This window comes from Ruditapes philippinarum, unplaced genomic scaffold (assembly GCF_026571515.1).
Source record: "Ruditapes philippinarum isolate M1 unplaced genomic scaffold, ASM2657151v2 ctg1325_1_1_1_1, whole genome shotgun sequence".
NCBI lineage: Eukaryota > Metazoa > Mollusca > Bivalvia > Venerida > Veneridae > Ruditapes > Ruditapes philippinarum.
The window spans coordinates 72926-94573 of record NW_026862205.1 but is presented as its reverse complement, the minus strand read 5'-3'; the positions used below and the strand labels follow the sequence as shown (position 1 = coordinate 94573).

Here is a 21648-nt window from a genome sequence, read left to right as displayed (position 1 = left end):
GTTGACCAGACCAGCCTGGATGCTTTCCAATCATAAATACTGCAATATTTCCAATATATATTTTGGGCCGGAGGCCTTTGATTATGAAATAAAAGAGTTGAGTTGAGTTGTCATACATAATAAAATTTTTTACAACCTCTGATTACATCTACATGTAAAACCATGTGGAAGAACTACTTTTAATCTGTATTAAACCTGAGGTTATTATGAATAAATGCAAAGATGTTCTGATTGCATCATGTCATTACCTCCCTTTGCAGATTGTAATCACTGCCTTCGCAGACGTCACATGATGATGAAAGTCACATGACGTAACGTCAAAATTCAAATGTAAATATCGACCGTTACATAGAAAATCTAAAGTTATTTTTCTCTTTCTGTTATATTTTTAACTTTTCGTACCTACGATCGTTATATATAGTTATTGAGATATCTGTGTTATAGTTTATCAAAAAATATCAAAAGTTTCAAAATAATGAATAATAAATTAAAAAGCTAAAATATATATATATATAAAAAAAAAAATAATTGCTAAAAATGTGTGTGTGGTGGCACACAAATGGGTACGGCTTATTGAATGTTCACAAAATAGTATTTGATGGTATTAAACATTTATCCTAAAATACATTCCCATTACACTATATACTAAGATAGACATATTTGTATATAGTGTAATGGAAATGGACTTAGAATTCATTTCTGACAAAGGATAAATGTTTTATACCATCAAACACATATTTTGTGAACATTCAATGAGCCGACAGAGATCTCTGTACTGATTGAAAGCCCAGTCGAATTACTGAATTACTGTGCCATAGTTAGCGCCCGAACCCAACCGGATTGGAGTTTGTTTTATTTTTATTTTTTTTGTCCCATGTTAATCGAACAATAAAAAAATAAAAACAAGAACATGATTGTTTGAACATATCAGTCATTTCCCCCTTTTTGTATTTGTTTTCCAAAATAGAAAATATATGTACACATAAAATTATGAGTACTGTACCGTACACAATTTCTGTATCAGAATTAAAGAACACTTTTGGGGTCTCACTGATTTATATTTTTAGAATACATTCTAAATTGTTTGACCAGTGAATGGAAGACATCGACAGTATTTCGGGAAAAAAAACATTTAAACATCAGTCATGGACTATGATGATTGGATATTTGAGTCAATAAAGAAGTATTTAATCACTACTATTATTATTATGCAATGACATTAGATACACAGAGTTCCGACAACGGTTTTACATAGAATTTCAAGTCGGCCCTATACTGACTCGTTCCACAAATGCCATGGCCATGGGCTATTCCAGAAATTATTCGCATCTCTTTCTTTTGGAAGAGGTGGGGGGCGGGGAGGTATTAAAAAAATGTCCATATTTCAGACAAACTGTCCAAGGGGGATATTGTTTTGGAAAAAAGGGGTTTGCTTCCTTCTAATCCAAGATGTGGTTTATTCAAAAAAGAATCAAAGAATGTTGATAAAATTTTTAATTTAGTGTCAAAAGGGGTCACTTTTGCTTAAGGGGGCATGAAATTATTATTGTCCCACTGGCATCAGAGCTTCAAGTTGCTGTCAGTTAATTATTTTGCAGTCCTACTAATTGTACTGCACGACGAGATATTAATTGTGCTATTTTCGTGTCAGGGCAATATCTCGCCTCTAAATATCTCTAAAGCGAGATTCTGCTCTAGAACGAAAATATCTCAGAATCAAGCTTTGGCACGTCAATATATTTTGACTAGTAGATTACATCATACATGTAATCTTACTTCAAATTTTTCTCACATCACTTATCTGTCAAGAAATCAAAGTTGCTGGTGGGCCAGGTACATGTATTAATCACCTTCAGTGATAGGTCTAGGTAGTGAACAGTTCTGTATCATAACTTTTCTTATGGAAAGAGTGAATACTTCAAATGAAGCAGGATTAATACAGTGACACAGCCCCTTGTTGCCTGTGCCAAATGTCACAGAGTGAGAAAATTTTTTAAGCCAGACTGGGATTTTTGGTCTTTCTATATATATACTGCATGATGTCAATAACCATTTTTTTGATAATTAGCCCTTTATTGTTAATGTTTCTCATTTTTAAATAACAAGCCTGGTCAGATATAAATTGGATGTGCAGGCAGGCCTGGTTCTAGTCAAATCGCTTTCATTTCCTGCCATATTTTATGGTTGAATCCACTCACTGTATTTAAAAGTTTTATTAGTAGCCTATTTAGTATTCTCTGCACAGACTTATTTATTGTTATTATTATCTGATGTTGATGTATACACGTACAAATATGACATAGTTTGCTTGTATTTTCATAAACAGGTACAAAAACTTGTCCATTTATGATATGCAACAATGTGTAACAGCAATGGATTGGGTGAGCAGGAAAAGTAAGTAAAATGCTTTTAAAAAAAGATTTTGAATTATGTAAAATTAAAGTGAGTTCTGTACCCTGAAAACTAACTGTTATTTTATTAGGATTATTATTGATGTTACTACAGTGTAACCTCAGCAGATTTACCCTCAGTAGACCAATTACCTCTTTAAAATAACAGTTCTATTTCTTCCTAAATTATTTGTTCACATTAAATTATACCTCTTAAGCAAATAACACCTCAGCAAAAACCTGAATAATGACCATGACCTTTAAATGATGGTGACGTTTGATGTCAAATTTTCAAAATTTTTGGGCATCATTCAGAACTACATTGAATGAAATAATTATAGTTCTTCTTAACTTAAGATGAAAATAGTTTGACTGTCAAATCAAATATTTTGTATGATGATTAAATGATGCATGTTTTAGGTTTGTGAAAATAGTTTGACTGTCAAATCAAATATTTTGTATGATGATTAAATTATGCATGTTTTAGGTTTGTGTGTTGGCACATCAACTGGGAACAAGAATGAGATACTAGAGCTGGCTCTACCTGATAAGATGTTACAATCTGAGGAAGATGGGGTAAGTATACATATGTAGTTCAAATAACATGAGAAAGTTGGACAAAGTTGGACAATTTATCAGGCTGGTGAAAATGCCCGATCGGGCTTTGACATAAAAATATCATATTTCTAGAAAAATAATTAATACGTTTCTTTCTCACTTGTTTTGTTTATTAAGCATTGATATATGATACAAATCAAAATCAAAATATTTTGGTTATCATTTTTCCTTAGAATTATTTCCCTTTTCCCATTTTCTAGAAACTAAATATTTGAAGTTAATAAAAATTATATTGTAAAATTCTAAAAAGAAATGCGTCCAACAACTTCATTTTGCTCTAGATTATTGCGCCAATACCTTTATTCTATATATTTGGATTAAATATTCTGTTTCTGGCATTTATATTAAAATTGACATTGAAACTGAACATTATACTTTGAAGTTTCCTCTGAAAACTGAATGAAATGTATGCTGACAGGTTTGGCGCAAGGAATTTGAGTTTAAAGAAGTTATTTAACCTATTTTGTTTTACACTTTGCATATGTAACATACGTTTAAGGACTTCAAAAATTATGTGTTGAACAACATAAAAAAGGGAAATAAATCTCACAAAAGTGACAGTAGCTAAATATTTTTCTTTCTGTTTGTCAAATATTTTTCTCAATAAACAAACAAAGTTTAAAAGAAATATTTATGTTTCTTTTCTAGAAATATGATTTTTTATGACATAAGCCCAATCGGGCATTTTCACTAGCCTGTTTATAGCAAACTGGCATTTAATTGGGCAAATTAGTGCAGCCATATATATTTGTTATTACATTTACAACTGAGGTTGACATGCAAATTATGACATTGTTTCATGATGTGTTTTACTTGACATTAAGTCTTACTCTACAAGGACCAATTTTATATTTTTATAATAAATAACTACTATTAATATGTTATTATTCTATGTATACTTGCATTTTTCATACATTGCGTATTTATATTTTGTTATAGAAGCTGAAGAAGGACAGAGATTTTAGAGTTCTGACAGGAGGGTTTTGTAAATCTCCAATCAATGATATCAAACATATACCTGATACAAGGTGACAGTGATGATATCTATTTTATTATACATTTATGCAGTCAGTCTTCTTTAGATTATATGTGTTTTCTCCCTTTATCTTTCCTTGTTCTTATATTAAACCTCACTTTGCTGGAAACAAATGTTACTAGCATTTGCCATCACTATAAACATCTGTACAGTCTGACAAGGTCTTTACTGTTGGCTGACTAACTTTAAATTTTCATTTTTATATCCTGAAAAATCGATATTATTGAATAGTAAGCACATCTGTTTCTTTAGATGAAAATGAAAGCCCTGCATTTCATCAACAGCTAATTCAACAGCTAATTCAACAGGTTAAGGGTTTAATTAAATTGATGTTAATGAAATTTGATTTTTTGCAAATTCTACATCATACTTTGCATCCTATTTGAGAACTATTGTCCTTCACTTACTGAGTTCCATTAGGTTGTATTTGTACATGTAGAACAATTTTGTACATATAACATAATAAATGTAGGTGTATATAATATATTAATTAATTTATTTATATTATATACATATAATAACATAACATTATATTATAAATTCAGGTATTGTATGACAGCCACTACAGGGGAGACAACTGTTAGTGTATGGAAGATGGGAGACTGTGATACTGATTTGATGACAGAGGAGAAATCTATCTCCGCTGTAAACTCTACGTGTCATCCTACACAGATATCTGTACATACCAACAACCTCAATGATAACAGCATTGTCTTTGGTTCTTCTTTAAATAACATCACTGTGCTGGATACTGAACGATTTGAAAAAATAAGGGATTTTTCAGGTAAGTTCTTAAGAAAACTTAATGAAATATTTTATCATATCATTGACTTTAGTAATTGAATGAAATATTATCACAGTCACATGAATGGGTGATGCTGATTAATAATCTGAAAGTGAAATGTCAAGAAGAACAATACAGTATTTCTGCTATTTTTAAGCAGCCTATATTTTCAATAAAATCATGAAGATTTATTTCCATTACTTACTGCAATTGTGCCAATATTCATGTTTCCAGAGAGACTACCTAACCAGGCTTGATTTTTCTGTTCCTTACAGAAAGGCTTCTACATACATGTACATGTATATTACTGTGTTTTCTTTTTTTTGGTTGGGTTTTAGTTGCACCAACACAGTTAAATAATATGTCATATGACGACTTTCCACCTTTTATGGTGAAGGAAGACCTCAGGTGCCCTTCCATGCATTATTTCAGGAATGAACAGGCACCTAAGTTGAACCATGGTTGTTCCATAAGCTAGCTGAATTTTACTAAGGTTCTTCACATGAAAAGATGCAAAGTCCATGGTTGGACTTGAACCCACAGTGGTGAGGGACAAGCAATTTGAAGTAAAATACCTTAACCACTCGGCCATGGATGTGTATCATTAATATCAGTTTTCATCAGACAGTCATGATGTTTATACAATTTATTTATTATCAGTTATCTACATACACTGCTGCTGCTCCTATGATAATTTATTTCAATCAAAGATCAGTAGTATTAATAATATTATAAAGACTTTTGACAGGTTATATGTTGTTTCATAGGTATGGTAGTTTGCTTTATAACTGTTTATTCTGATCCAGAATAACCAATGGAAAGCCTTTTTAACAAATAATATGCTTGTTGTTTTTTTGTCACAGGAGATGATCAATCTGATCAGGTATCAAGCATATTTCACAGAACAGCCAGTGTCCTAATGTGTTGCACTAGTACAGGCGATATCTATACATGTGACCTTAGATGTGAAAAAGTAAAGGTCAACTGTTCTCATAAAGTAGTAAACAAGAAGCAAGTAGATTGGACAGCAACAAAATTAAATGACCAATCAGATTCTATTATTTTAGCTTCAACTCATGGTGATGTAGTTGTTCTGGATTCTGATTTTAGAGAAAAATGTGTAAGAAAGACATGTGATTCTCCAAAGGGGAAAGGAAATCATTTTTTTGTACAGGTACATTCAGTTTATATTTACTACTTTTGATTTTTATGCCACCCCAGCTTCTGTGATGCAGTGGCGTATAGCGATTCCCCTGTGTGTGCGTGTGTGCTCATTTGCATGTGAAACTCTTCTTGTCTGAAGGTACAATGAAGGTACAAGGCTTTGAGCTTTGACATTTGGTATATATTATCTATAGTCCCTCTACCGAAGCTTTTCAAATTTTGTCCCTGGTGTCATATATGCATAATTGGCCCTGCCCGGGGATGGGGGTTTGGGGGGGTTTCCTTTGCATGCATGTATATAGTAAAAACTTCAAAAAAATCATCTTCTCTGAATTAACAAAGACTAGAGGTTAGATATTTTGCATGAAATCTTTTTGTCTAAAGATACACGGCTTTGGGGGGGGATCATAGATTTTCACTAAGTACATATAGTAAAAACAGAATCTAAAACAAATGTTTTCTGAATAGGAGAAAGCTACAGCTTAGATATTTGACATGAAACATTATCTGAATGACTTGTATCAAGATTGTTTAAATTAAATCCTTGGGTCAAATTTTGCCCTGCTCAAGGGGACAGTGACCTACTGTCTTGTCCTTTGATTTACAGCCATAAAATTTGGACTGTGTGGCGTGTGCACAGTTTGAGATGTTAAATTGAATTTTAATATCAGCTGACCTAGATTTTGACATCTGACCTACTTTCTTGTCCTTTGATGTACAGCTATGAAATTTGAACCATGTGCACTGATTAAGATGTAAAATGAACTTTGATATCAGCTGGCCTAGATTTTGACAAAGCGATGTACTGTTTTGTCCTTTGATGTACAGTCATGAAATTTAGGCCGTTAGAAATATGACCTTGACCACCAAATTCACTAGACTCAACTGTATTATGGCAAAGTTCAATTGTATAGAAACAAAAAAAAATCTTCTGTTTCTACACTACTGTTTAATGTTGTATTAATGCAGTGGCATAGCATTATTCACAAATGCAACCTGTTTTATTAAAGAATCTTTCAATATATGTGTCACAGGCTGAGATAAATTGTTTGCAGCCTGACTGAAACTTAAACCCTGAGTCATTGGTGGCCTCAGATTGTGCTTTCTTTTAATAATATAAAAAGAAATGTTGCACATTTATTTTCAAGAACATGTAATGACTATTTCAGATTTATTTTTGCATAATGTTAATAATGGAGAATGCTTAAACTATATGTTTTACTGTTTGTTTAATTATTGTTCAGGGAAGTCCAGATGGCAGCAGATTTTCAATATCAGGTAATCTTGATCATTCTTGACAAAAGTATATCTCAGACAAGCATTTTAAAGTGTTGTCCATATTTTATTATCATTTGGTTCAAGCAAAATATTGTCATGGTTTAAAATAATACTTTTGCACCATCTATAAATAGCTTAATTCTATAAATACAGAATTTTTAAGTATTTCCCATTTAGAATGAAAATTGTATTTATGATATTGACCAAGTATTTGTATTACAGTCAAAGGGAGGTAACCTTAAATTTTAAATCCAAACCTTTTTTCAGGTTTAGATGGAATGGTGTACATTTATAACAGTCCATTAAAAGATAAAAATCTAGAACCAGTCTTTGTACATGAAGGACATAAAAGAAACTCAGAGGACCAGTCTGATTCTGTATGTGTTGTTAAGCATATGTGGTATCCGTGGCAACAAGATTTGATTATTTCATCAGCAACAGACAGCTCTCTTCATGCATGGCAATATAACCCAATCTGAATGTGTTTATTGTAAGAACTATTAACTGTAGAAATCTCTACATTACACATATGTGTGGCGTACCAAAAGCAACATCCTTGGCAGGTTTTAGTCATTGCCATTGACAACTGAAGAAGCTGATAAAGTTTTGATTTTTTAATTGTGTTGGTTTTTGAATGTGTAATTCAGTAATATACTGGTGGCAAATGCATATTGCTTTTCCCTCCAGCAGATTATGGGTTAATTTCCAACAAACAATATATTGATATGTTAAGTGTAATAAAAAAGGTTAAAAATCATTTAATACGTTTTTGTCATATCTTGGAAGTAGATCTACCAAACCAGTAATAACCTACATGTACTTCACAAGGCACTGACTTTTAATGCCCTATATAGTTTTTAAATCATAAGATTATGGAACAAATATAATTTAACAATTGATAGATTTTATTAGAATATTTAATAAGATATAGCTTTATACTCTATAATATCATTGAAAATGTAATGAAGATGGAGCTAAACTGGTTAAGGCCATTTGTGTGCTTGCCTCTGATTTCTTACTTTGTTAGACTACAGCCAGTTGGCTTACACTGCTGTAAATGACAAGCCATAAGCTACCCAACAAGCCCTTGTTCAACAAAATCTGCCTTGGTGAGCATTGGCAAAAACAAAATATTCTATGCAGTTGACATGTCTTTACCTAAGGACATGGCTGGGTTGTCTTATTCACAGCTTATGTGTGGCATGTCTAATTTACAACTCTTGACCGGCTTGTGGCTCACAATATGTGACTGACTTGTCTTATTCATTAGTCAGAACAGGACTGTATAACAGGACTGCCTGGCTCTCTGCTCATGACTGGCCTGTCTGGTTTATAGCTACTTATAATGATAGAACTGTCTGGTTTACAGCTAAAGGTAGGCCAATTGGTGGCTCACACCTCAAGATAGGATAGCCTTGGTTATGGCTTTTAACAGAACTTCCTTGCTCACAGCTCATAACTGTTTTAAATTTCATATCCACAACAGGTCACTTCTAATAACTACTGCTTATAACTACCAGCCTTCAAGCTTCCTTTACACAAGCTGAGCTGAGGTGAGGAAAGTTCAGATCAAGGATTACTGACAGGCTCTTATGACTTAAGACCATCGGGTTCAAAGCATGAGTCATTACTGTGAGTTTATATCTAAGCTTTTGACCTTTTTTTCTCTCAGAGACATAGATTATCTACATCTCTGATTTCCTTAAGTGATAAAATTAGAAGAGGGATGGAGGTAATAAAATATTAACATGGAAATAAGACTACAAATGTCATCCAAATCCACCTATTGGTTTTAGGGATATGGCCCTTTGATACTTTTCATGGGTATTAGAAAATCATTGTTATTGGCTGTGTTTAACCACTGCTGTAATTTCAATTAAAGCTTAAGTTTAAAGCCATGAATGTATAGAGCAATAATGCAATGGTGGTCGGTAGCTATTTCAGAATCTGTATGTATATACAGATGTATATAGAGTTGAGACCCTATGTATGTTACTTTTGTAGGGGAGCATAATTTAAGCATTGTCATAAGCAGGATTTAATCACGGTCAACTCGGCACCGGAGTCAGCTTGACCCTATTCCAATTCGGCACAGGTCAATTCGGCCCACTTTTCAATTTATTTATACATTGGTTTGTTTTATCACTCTATATTATTGGAACCACATAATTAATGGACTTATTCACAAACGTGGAAAGATGTTTTCTTAAATTATTATTACAATTTTGGTTATTGAAATTGGAAAAGGACATTAAAGGACTGCTATTATCACCAATTAATCGCCATGTGTATTTTAAGGGTACCGAATGATCAGGTGATAATTATGAATAATGCAATCATTCAAATGACCACCTTCAACTAATTTGAAGCTTATGATAATAAAAGTTAATACATATTTATTTTATATTTTATTGAAGATTACTTTAAAAGCATCAAAGGAAACACATTTGTATTATATTAATTTTCAACGAATCTGCAAGTATAAACGTAATGAATTTCTTCTCAATATACTTTAATTCTGCAGAAGTATAATGTACAATTATATAATGATGTACCAGATATCTTTTATTTTTCATTTAAAACAGTTTGCCGTGATAACTTAATCAGAAAAAGTAAATATGTTCAATATTTTTTTTTAAATGGGCAGAGTTGACCCTTTCCCAGTTCACCTGTGCCGAGTTGGTATAGGGCCGAGTTGACTCTTTACGTGCAGAATTATCAATAATCTGAAAAACATATTTTCAGATAAGATATTTTGTGAATTAACGACTATAGACAGTGTGGAAATGAGTTTCACTAATAGCATGGTCAATTTTGAGCTTATTGGTAAAGAAAGTAAAGAGAGAGATCAAAAATATTTAGTAGTGTTCAACTTTTATCATACGGGAAAAGTCCACGGTATTCCGGATTTATACCGTAATAACGGACTCTAGAATTTTGTAGAATACTCTTCAAGTGGAGGAGATTCTAGAACTTTATTGTTTTTCAATTAATTTCGGCTTTTAGTAACACGGAACTTCACAAGTGTCAGAACTTTATCATACCGTAAGTTAAACAATTTTCATAACCTTATAATTTTTGTATTATCAAACAGTGTCATAGAATTTTTAATCTGTAGTTGCATGTATTCGGATGTAGCCATTTTATCCAAAAATTCTATTTTTGTTTAAGTATCGCAACGACTTTGGCATCAATTTTCAATACAAATTTACAAATTTTACAGTATATATTTATTTGAAAGTTGTTTTTTCAGATGTAAAATCATTAATCATGTTAATAAAACTCTTGTTAAAGCACTAGTGACTACAAGCACAAAACCTTGTTTTTGTCTTGACTAAAATTATGTATTCTTCCAGTATAAATGTCAAGTACTCAAAAGTTAGGACCCACAGCAGTGATTTTTTTTCCAATTTTCAAAACAACCTGTGGCTTTCTGAAGGGGAAAATATAGCGCATGAAATCAGAAAATTCAATAATTTATTAGTTAAATTTTTCACTTTGATTTTGAGTCCAGTTTTACATGCATGGTTAGAGGCCAGTTACACAGACGGTCGGTCCCCAATCGGTCATTTAATTTTAAATTTACTCGCTGTTATGATCGGTTGTCATTTTTTTTATTTCTGGTTTTCTGTGTAAACGGCCATCAGTGACAGAAAGCAAACTTAAACGGGGTTGGATCGGTGATAAAAATGCTGAAATACTATCGGTTTTTATCGTTTGTAAATTGGAGCTAAATCGGGAGAAACACTGATTAATCGGTGTTTGATAGCTAGTCATCAGTGGTTAAACACTTTCCGTCAGATATGGCTGGTGATTCATATTTGGTTATCTTGGTCCAATCGGTGATATCGGTGATTAAGAGCTTGCATATCTCGTGATATAGGTTGCTGTTGGTTATTTGTAAAAAATTTTCACCATTCAAGAATTTTAAACATGTTAAAAAATCCCAATTGGTAATTTTTCACAGATAAAACTTATCTTTCCCCAATAGCAGTTGATAGGTGGAAAATAGGTGATATCGGTGTACAATACGTTGTCATCTGTTCACTCCATAATTTGGCTAAGAAAACTACCGATCAGTCACCGATGGCTCAGTGTAACTGGGGTGTTAATAGCAGAGGCTATCTATAGAGACAGCTTTCTGTCTTCTCTCATGAAGAATGTGCGCAGGGCATGTTAGGGGAAAATATTAGCATTTTTAGGTGAAAATATACCTCTTTTTGGGCTAGGGGAAACAGCCTTTATTCGACTGTAAAATACAGGGGGAAAAATCACTGCACGGTTACACATTTAAAGGAAATTATTTCAATTTTTGAAATAAAAGAAAAATCACTGCACGGTTACACATTTAAAGGAAATTATTTCAATTTTTGTATGTAAATAATTACTAATTTCAGACCATTTAAACGAAATGACCATGTTGTCTTCAGAATATCCTCATTATTACCAGTAATAATAATTATGAATATTATTAATTCTAAAAAAAAAAACAACGTAGCATACAGCTTTTTAACAGCCCTGAAAACTCCACAGCATATAGTCTTTACTATGTATATATACTGACTGTGCATTGCTTTGTGTTTACTTTATCAGCCACAGTTAATGCATTATAACCCTTGACAAGAAAAATTGACAATGCATGCATGAAACTTTACTGTTTGTCAATTAATAAGTGCCGACACAAGAATTTTGCATCAACAAAGCAATTAGCCCCAGGTACAGTAGGGGTGACAAATTATCCATATTAAAGCAGTTTAAGCCAATCACTGATGGGTACGCTCGTGTTTGCATCTGATAGCGAGAAGTGAAACTAAAAGTTGTCCGCAAGTCAATATACACTGCAGATGACATGTACACAATGATTTTCATTAATTTGTAAACAATAGTAATTCTGTACACATGCCGATTTGTCACACTTTTATATGAAGATTGAACTGTGGAAATTGTAATTTCACGGGTTAGTAGGAATGGACATTTTAAATTACTGTTTTGCAGGTGGCTTATTTGTTCATTATCTATGCCTTTTCTTTATGTTTTGTAAAATCTTTTATTTTCTGCAGGGAAAAATAGAAAACACTGTTTTTGTTCAAAATATTATACTACTGTTTTGGTAATTTTCATTGGTCAAAATTCTGGGCATATTTGAATTGTTGTCCAATTAGCACTAACGTCGCCGATATCGAACATTCTAGGTCGTCTATTTGCTGTTGACTAGCAATTTATTACCGCTCAATTAAAAGCCTGTTTTACTTAGGACTTTCTGACACTAAACACCAAAAGAACATTCAGGAAAACTCGATAAGAACAATTTAAATGGTTGGAATTTAACATTGTTGATAGACATTGTAAATTATTTTGTACAAGTCATCATGAAGCAAATAAGAAAACTTTATGCAAATGGGGTTTAGCACAAATTTACAGCATAGTGCAATTGATAAACTTCAGAAACAAAAATCCAGATCACTTGGAGTTAGCAATGATAGAATGTTTATCAATTCTAAAATTCAAGAAGCTTAACAAGAAGGTTAATAAACAGCACAAAGCTCAGCCTCAAAAGTCTGACTGTGTTGAATATGTCTTAATTTGAAAAAAAAAATCACAGTTATATACTTTTCCTGATGAAATATATTTTTTACTATTTAGTATATGGTAGTTATTATCAATTGATGTAAAATATGTTTAACTGAAATGCATTGAGGCAGAGTTGTGGACTAATAATCTGGAGTTTATATCTTAAATGAGATTGGCCATCTTTCAATCTGGACAAAACCATTTATTATTTTTAGGGATTTCAAAATATTTAGGAACTAAAATGTGAACAGTGCACACGATGCTCAGACAAGGCAAAGATGTGCCAGATCTTGATCTGCACTGGTCACATGGGTAGCAGGTGCCACCAACAGCTAAGGGTTACTAGTAAGTCTCACAGGTTATTTTAAAGCAAGCATATTTGATGTATTGATTTGATGTATTGATTTGATATATTTTTTATAGGTAAGCAACCATGTATGAAGTTCATGTACTGAAAGATGGGTACAATGTCAAGGAAGGTCCAGGTATTTCTTTTATTACTAGAATTTTCAAAAGTAAAGCTACTAGACTTTCTTCTCGGGCTATTTACATTAAATTGTATGTTGTTTTGAGCTTTTGTAATGGCACTGTGTCTGTTTTAGTTGTCCCTCCTTGTCCACAATTTCTTTAAACACATATTCTCACTTAATGGATTTTGTTCAAATTTCACAGAATTGATCCTTAGGTGGTCCTCTACAAAAGGTTATACAAATTACAATGTAAAATGGTTTCAGTCTTTCACAGGATCTAAAACAGACTGTAAAAATGAAATCTTTAAAAATTTCTTCTCAGAAACTACAATGCACTTGGTATGTATACTATTGTATTGCATATTCAATTGTATTATAATTATATCTTAAAATTCTTCTCTACAATGCCTAGAGCTTAGATGCTTGGCATGTAGTACCCCTTATGGTCCTTAATGAAAATTATTTAATTCATGCTCCTGGATACAAAATTGGCCAACCCCCAGTGGGGTCACTTGGTTTATGTAAACTTTTATAGGAAAATACATTGAAGTATTCTTTTGTTGAACTACAGTGCCAAGAGCTTAGATATTTGGCATGTTGTTTTTTTTAGCTCACCTGACCACGAAGTGGTCAAGGTGAGGTATAGTGATGGGGCTATGTCCGGCGTCTGCCGTTGTGTGTCGTCAACAATTGAGTTGTTTATACTTTAGCAGTCACAGTTTTGACTGGATCATAATCAAACTATGTCAGAATGTTAGTCTCAATGAAATACAGGCCAAATTCGAATATGGGTCATCTTCAGTCAGTACTAGGTCACAGGAGCTAAAAATAGAAAAATCTTGTTACTCCTCTAGTGGCTGCCTGCAGTTTTGATTCAAATATTCTGGAAATTTGTCAGGAAGGGTGTTCTGATAAAATCTAGGTCATGTTCGAATCTGGGTCAAAAACTAGTTCACTGGAGCTAAAAATAGAAAAATCTTTTTAACACTCTAGTGGCTTTTGTTTTGATCCAAATATCTGTCAAGTTCGATTATGGTTCACCTGGGGTCAAAAACTAGGTCACACTGCCCAAATATGGAAAAATCTTGAAGTTGTTAATACTCTAATGGTAAAATTTTTGACTCAAACTTTGACTCAGGATGCTTACCTAATTGCTTGGAGGATTTTGAACATTGGTCATCTCTGATGTTAAACTAGGTCACAGGAGCTAAAAATAGAAAAATCTTGTGAACCCTCTAGTGGCTACGGTTGTTATCCAAATGTCCTGGAAATAAGTCTGCAACTTTGTTTTGATGATTTCTAGGTCAAGTTCGAGTATGGGTCACCTGGGGTCAAAAACTAGGTCACACTGCCCAAATATGGATAAACCTTGTTAAACCTCTAGAGGTCATATTTTTTACTCAATTGTCATCAAACTTGGTCAGGATGCTTGTCCAAGACATATCTCAAATGAAGTCGATTGGTCAGGGGAGCGATCTAGGGCCATCTTGGCCCTCTTGTTTTGAGACAATATTGACAGATTTATGATATGACTTGACTGCTTTCAGGTAAACAGAGGTCATGTGGATCTATTACCTTGCTGAAAGGGCCAAGAAATGTAATTGTTGATACTGGTAATCCTTGGGATAAAGAGCTTATACTCGAAGGTTTGTGTTACTAAAATATTTTTAGTTTATACAGAATTTATTTTCCAATGTGTAGGAATTTATAAGCTTTTAGACGCCTGTTCCTGGAACAAGCCAGTGCTTTGCAATGTGTGTGAAGTTGCTCATTCAAGGCAAGAACAGCTTTTTCCCCTTGATTGTGAAAAACAAGTGCAATTTTGCTTGAAATTGTGAGGATTTTGCACTATTTTCCTTAATATTGTGAAAGAAGAAACTCGTAATCTGCCTAAATTTAAAATATATTTACAACCAATATTTTTCTTATTTAATAAAAACATTTAATATTAGATATTTTAACATTTAATTGTTATTACTTAAATTATTTGTTAATTTACAACTCTTTCTAGCTTGACTATTTGATTAGAATAAGGAGAGCTATCCTAGTGACCCGAGCGTTGACGTTGGCCGACTCGGCGTAACCACTTATGTTAAAGTTTCTGTAATACCTCCAATATTTTCAAAGTCCATTGACATATGGCTTTGAAACTTTGCACATTTGTTCACTATCATGACCCAACCTGTAGACAGGAGGAGTTAACTGTATCAAGCATTTTGACAGAATTATGCCCCTTTTTTGACTTAGAATTTACGTTTGTAAATGTTGAAGACTAAATCAACTCTGCATCGTTATTTTTAAGTGATTTATTATACCCCCACAAAAAGTTTATGGGGTGGGTATATAGGAGTCAGCTTGTCTGTCAGTCAGTCCACTTTATGGTTCCGGACGATAAATAGAGTTTGGAATCAAACTTGGTATATAGCAATCTTATTTGGAAACCCCAGTTGGTATTGCATTTGGACCCCCTTGGGTCAAGGTCACTGTTACTAAAAATTAAAAAATGGTTTCCGGACAATAACTAGAGTTAGGAATTAGATATTGTAATCAAACTTGGTGTAAAGCAAGCTTATATGAAGACCCCAGTTGGTATTGCATTTGGAGCCCCTGGTGTCAAGGTCACCATTACTTTAAATAGAAAAATGGTTTCCGGAGTATAATTAGAGTTTGGAATGATATATTGTAATCAAATTTGGTGTATAGCAGCTTATATGAAGACCCCAGTTGGTATTGCATTTGGACCCCTGGGGTCAAGGTCACCATTACTAAATATAAAAAAATGTTTTCCGGACAGTAACTAGAGTTAGGAATGAAGATATTGTAACCAAACTTGGTGTATAGCAAGCTTGTATGAAGACCCCAGTTGGTATTGCATTTGGACCCCCTGGGGTCAAGGGCAAGGTCACCATTGATAAAAAAAGAAAAATGTTTTCTGGACAGGAACTAGAGTTAGGAATGAGATATTGTAATCAAACTTGGTGTATAGCAAGCTTGTATGAAGACTCAGGTTGTTATTGGACCCCCTGGTGTCAAGGTGACCATTACTTAAAATAGAAAAATGGTTTCCGGACAATAACTAGAGTTAGGAATGAGATATTGTAATCAAACTTAGTGTATAGCAAGCTTATATGAAGACCCCGGTTGGTATTGCATTTGGACCCTCTGGGGCCAAAGGCATGGTCACCATAACTAAAAATAGAAAAATGGTTTCCAGGACATAAATTAAGTTAGGAATGAGATATTGTAATCAAACTTGGTGTATAGCAAGTTTATATGAAGATCCTGGTTGTGATTACAATTAATTGAAATTATTCTTTTTACACAGTTGATACTTCATTTACTATAGATTGAGTTCAAATTTTTCTTCAGACTACTTATTTTTTAAAAGGTCAAAGTTGCTGGTGGGGTTATTAATCACCAACAGTGATGGTGTGAAAACTACAACAGGGTCTCTTTCCACATGATTAGTTGAGCAATTCTATAGTGGTGGTGTTGACGGAACTTACAACTCAGTGATACTTGAGTTAAGCCACCTATCATCACACAAATTTCAAGATAATTTTGATACTAACTGTAAAATGACAGAAATGGTCATCATTTTGATACAATTACATTTTTTAAACTGTGTATGCTTATGAATGCAATATGATAATGAAAATTCTTTTTTATAGTGAATTATTTATAATTTGTAAGATTTTGCAAACTTGGTAGCCATATTGTTAAGGCATATTTTACTCTATTAACACACAGCTCTGAGAAATCATAATCTTGAGCCCAATGATATACATTATGTTGTGTGCACAAGAGCGCACGGCGATAAGGTGGGAAACCTGAACCTGTTTGGTAGAGCCGTTGGTATTGTAGCGGGAGAAGTAAGCCAACATCAGCACTACCATCGGCACGGTTTTACCGAGGTAGACACAGGATTGTGGTTGTTATTGATTTACATGTTGTATGTTTGAGCGAATAGTTTGCATTAATTTGTGCATGATTCTTGTGTTACAAAGCATGAGCATGTTACAAGAGCTGTCATTGATGGAAAATTTTGTAAAAATATGTCAGGCGCTGAATTTCAGCGATATATTAAACTTAATTACTTGTACTGTGGAAACCATTTGAATAAATGTAAAAGAAGTGTCATTACGGTGATAAACAATTCTCACTAGCCATGAAATCCCAAGGGTCATTTTGACTAAGTTACAAGGTTAAATACGCATGATTTTAACAAAATTTGACCCTCCATTTAAAATTCTGAGGGTCAAATTGGGCCTTTTGGAAATTTGAAGCGTCAAAGAGTCATTTCAAGGGTCAAACAGACACCCTAAATTATCCTGTTTTAGTCATCATCATAAATACAACATTATAATACATTATATGACTAAAAGAAAGCATATTGTATATTGGCAATGAACTTGTTGTTATGTCTTACTGACCTCTAAAAATTACCGTAAGTTTCAAGTAAGCCAAGAAACAGTGAGAGAACAGATTTTTTTTCCAGACAAACACATGACAGGGAGAAATGGGATTTGAATTGTATCAATATTATAAATTATGAAACAGTCTTAAATCAACCATATTTTTCGAATTTGTGATGTCCAGTGACAACCCTACATGTTACTTGTTATTGTTTTTAGGTTAATCATCATATCGGTTGTATAGGTCTGATTGACACTAGCAAGGGGTGTGCCAAATCATGATATATAGCAGGATTTAGGTCACGTAGCCGTTTTGTAGTCAAGCAAACATTGCTGTTAATGTGTTTTTAAAAAAGAATTATGCCATAAATAGCAATCTGTATATGGTGCTTTTACTATTAGGTTTGAAGCGTCATGGTGTAACGGCAGATCAAATACAGTATGCAGTATGTACACACGGTCATTCTGACCATGTCGGCAACATCAACTTATTTACCAAAGCTAAACATATAGTATCCTTTGACCTTTGTGAAGGAGACTTATATATACAGCATGAGTTTCAAAAGGTACCTTTTGATATTTCTATAACTTTGAAGTTTGACGTATTTGACCCATCAGCTTAGCTTAATTAATTATAAGACATGAATGGTATTAACCAGCTGTATTAATGAGCCCCGTCACGACAAAACCAATATAGTGGGTTTGAGACCAGCATGGATCCAAACTAGCCTGCGAATCGGCATACTGATAGGATCCATGTGTTTTACCAGCTAATACTGTAAGAAATGATGGGACGCATGGTCCTGATTAGACTGCGCGAGCGAGCTGGTCTGATCATGCTTGTAGAAACACTATGTTGGTTTGGTCGTGAATGCGAGTCATCTTGTTATTTTGAACAGAAATTGATCACATTTAAAACTTACCTTATAGTAGGATGATTGTTTCATATAACAGTATATTTATCATCTTTACTGATAGTTTATTTTGAAATCTTGCTGTCAAGTGCTCATAAATCAGTATCATTGTAATATTTTATACTATAAAAAATGAGAAAAAATATCAGTCTGTGAAGTAATGTAATATTATGCAGGGTCTTTAAATTCTATTTGAAAGACCCTGTATTATGATACTTTCCTCTGTTATGAAAAATTTTAAAGTTCCAAGTTTCTGCATGGCAATTTTCGTTTTCGTTGTTTTGTTGTGATTTTTTTCGCCAAAGTATAATTATCATTACCCAGAAATTTTAATTACATTGTTTTACGTTTTCTTTTGACATAAAGTAATTTTTGTTATAATTTTATTTTCCTTCACAACTTTTGCTTTTATATTACAAAGTATTTTCTTTGAGTTAGAAGAAATGAATTAATTATTACTTTTGTCTAGTTGTTTTCTGTAAATATATTATTATTACCATTTAGTTAATAATAACATACTTGATGGATGTTATTTTTGCTGTTGTTGTTTTTTCCATATTCATTACTGGCCCACTTTTACTAATCCTAAAAAAAGGAAAAATAATATTTAGAGCAGAAGTATATTTTCTAGTGCATTTATGTATTCAGTATTTACTTACACATGTATTGCATTTTTAGCAATGCATTATGGATATAATATCTTATAAATTGTACATGTTAAATAGTTTATCTTGATATTTAGAGATAACCAAGATCTTAGTATAGTCAACAGCTATATTTACTCTTCATGTTATCTAGGAGGAGAATGATTTTGAATTTCCTTATATGAGCCGCGTCATGACAAAACCAACATAGTGGGTTTGCGACCAGCATGGATCCAGACCAGCCTGCGCCTCCCCGCAGTCTAATCAGGATCCATGCTGTTCGCTATCAGTTTCTCTACTTGTAATAGGGTTTGTAAGCGAACAGCATGGATCCTGATCAGACTGCGCGGATGCGCAGGCTGGTCTGGATCCATGCTGGTCGCAAACCCACTATGTTGGTTTTGTCGTGACACAGCTCATATGATTATATGATGAAGATATTATTGAAAAACAAATGGCTAAATTTGTTGTATCAACATTGTGTTATTTAGGGCATACCATACGAGATAGACGATGATGTAGAAGTTATAGCTACCCCGGGTCATACAGGCTCAGATGTTAGTGTAATCGTGAGAAACACCAAGAAAGGAACTGTTGCAATCACTGGTTTGTTACTTTATAAATTATTGTCAAACTTGTAAACTTGTATTTTTAAAGATTTTATAATGATTTACAATGTTAAAGACATTTAGTGATTACTGATAGTGTTCCCAAATACCTCTCAAATATATCTTCAGTATTGCTAGAGTTTAAGAGTTACTTGTGCTCAAGAGTGTAAAAAATTCAAGAAAAATCTTGTTCTTACCCAAAGTTTCAATTGCTTGTGTACATGTCAGGTTAAAAAATCTATTTTGAAATTATAGTCCTGTCAATAGGTTAACACTGCAAGAATGGCCTTGAAATGTGAAGTTTAAATTCCAATTCAAACTGTTTCATTCATTTCAAAGTGAAACCTGTTTTTCTCTTTGGACACTTTTAACATACATGTACATTGTAAGAAGGGTGAATAAACCTTTTCTGTGATTCCTTTACTAGTTAAAGATTCCATATGTGTGAGGGCAATTGAAATTAAAATTCATTATTTGTGAAGGTTTGACTTTCATATATTATCTTTATTTTATGCAGGTGATTTGTTTGAACGGCTAGAGGACCTCGAAGATTTCTCTCTCTGGCAGGAAAATAGCGAATTTCCCGAGGTTCAACAACAGAACAGATTAGAAATTTTACGATTCGCAGATTGGATCGTACCTGGGCACGGTCCGATGTTTCAAGTTCCGTATGAGTATAAAGCACAACTCAAGATGGTGATGTATCAAGAATTTAAATCTACTACAGTGGATGGCGTGGATGGGTCTATGTCATCTTTTTCTGAAACAAACTATACTGTGATAGAAGAAGATTGAAGAAGTGAAAATACTTTGAAAAAGACTATACTTATCAAGAGAGTGAAAGACAGGAAGAGAATGTTGCTTGTTTTGTTTGAAAAAAATGAACATTTAACATGGTGTTGTATTTTGTAATCATTCATCTTTCTCATTAACTCCTGCAATCCCGAATTATGTGTGTATCATAGATAAATTACACCATGCAATGCTGAGAATGTGATGTGAAATGTGATGTGATAATTGCAAAAAATATACTTGTTTGAAAAAACAAACTAAAAGAACCTTAACATTGTACTCACTTCTTTGATTTTAGTTGGCTAGTGTTATCTTATAAACCAATATCTTTTTTTCCAAGTATTAACATGGCAGCTTTTATATAACATGATATGAGCCGTGTCACGACAAAACCAACATTATGGGTTTGCGACCAGCATGGATCCAGACCAGCCTGCGCATCTGCGCAGTCTGATCAGGATCCATGCTGTTCGCTTTACAAACAAGTAGAGAAACTGATAGCGAACAGCATGGCTCCTGATCAGACTGCGCGGATGCGCAGGCTGGTCTGGATCCATGCTGGTCGCAAAACCCATTATGTTGGTTTTGTCATGACGCGGTTCATATGTATGTTACCCAATACTTAATTGAAAGAGATAATTGTTAAACATGTTGGGTTCATTTTTGATTTAAGTTGTTTTATGGGTTTTCGTTTGTTTGTTTTTTGTTGTTTTTTTTTTTTTTTTTTTTTTTTTAACTGCAATAGGTTTTTTATTTTTTATGAAAGTAAAACTTATGTCTTTATTTTTCAATTTTGATACTACATCCTAACTTGGTTGTACAAACTAAAACCTAGTCAAACTTTCCACATTTTGTTCACATCATTCGTATATCAAGGGAGTTAACTGCTACAAACGATTTTTTTAAGGAATTCTTCCTTTCAAATAAATCCCTTGTAAAATAATTTTTGTCAAGAAATCTTGAA

The 21648-nt window shown here is 33.2% G+C and overlaps 2 protein-coding genes across 4 annotated transcripts; both read left to right on the top strand.

Annotated features, from left to right (window-relative positions):
• Positions 1–958: 958 nt before the first annotated feature.
• LOC132718278 (WD repeat-containing protein 73-like) lies at positions 959–8032 on the top strand. Of its 2 annotated transcripts, none has more exons than XM_060701965.1 (8): positions 959–1183; positions 2327–2394; positions 2878–2966; positions 3948–4036; positions 4590–4828; positions 5692–6002; positions 7237–7270; positions 7538–8032. In XM_060701965.1, exons 1-8 carry the CDS (start codon positions 1146–1148, stop codon positions 7747–7749), a joined length of 1080 nt encoding a protein of 359 aa, XP_060557948.1. In that variant the 5' UTR covers positions 959–1145; the 3' UTR covers positions 7750–8032. The 2 variants fall into 2 exon arrangements, with proteins under 2 accessions (XP_060557948.1, XP_060557947.1); XM_060701964.1 differs by lacking the exon at positions 959–1183 and adding an exon at positions 1277–1362.
• Positions 8033–10019: 1987 nt separating this feature from the next.
• LOC132718279 (metallo-beta-lactamase domain-containing protein 1-like) lies at positions 10020–21084 on the top strand. 2 transcript variants are annotated; one of them, XM_060701967.1, is made up of 6 exons: positions 10020–10315; positions 13265–13326; positions 14859–14957; positions 17062–17225; positions 19776–19890; positions 20410–21084. In XM_060701967.1, exons 2-6 carry the CDS (start codon positions 13275–13277, stop codon positions 20685–20687), a joined length of 708 nt encoding a protein of 235 aa, XP_060557950.1. In that variant the 5' UTR covers positions 10020–10315; positions 13265–13274; the 3' UTR covers positions 20688–21084. The 2 variants fall into 2 exon arrangements, with proteins under 2 accessions (XP_060557950.1, XP_060557949.1); XM_060701966.1 differs by lacking the exon at positions 17062–17225 and adding an exon at positions 18129–18292 and having other exon boundaries at positions 10065–10315; positions 20410–21081.
• The last annotated feature ends 564 nt before the right edge of the window (positions 21085–21648 follow it).

Bases quoted from the DNA above. Each gene is read 5' to 3' on its own strand.
- LOC132718278 (XM_060701964.1), top strand. From the start codon at position 1,292: ATGCCATGGCCATGGGCTATTCCAGAAATTATTCGCATCTCTTTCTTT. The intron at 2,967-3,947 runs GTAAGTATACAT...ATTTTGTTATAG, and splicing joins TACAATCTGAGGAAGATGGG to AAGCTGAAGAAGGACAGAGA. The intron at 4,829-5,691 runs GTAAGTTCTTAA...TTTTTGTCACAG, and splicing joins AAAAATAAGGGATTTTTCAG to GAGATGATCAATCTGATCAG.
- LOC132718279 (XM_060701967.1), top strand. From the start codon at position 13,275: ATGTATGAAGTTCATGTACTGAAAGATGGGTACAATGTCAAGGAAGGT. The intron at 14,958-17,061 runs GTTTGTGTTACT...ATTAACACACAG, and splicing joins TAAAGAGCTTATACTCGAAG to CTCTGAGAAATCATAATCTT. The intron at 17,226-19,775 runs GTAGACACAGGA...TGTGTTATTTAG, and splicing joins ATCGGCACGGTTTTACCGAG to GGCATACCATACGAGATAGA.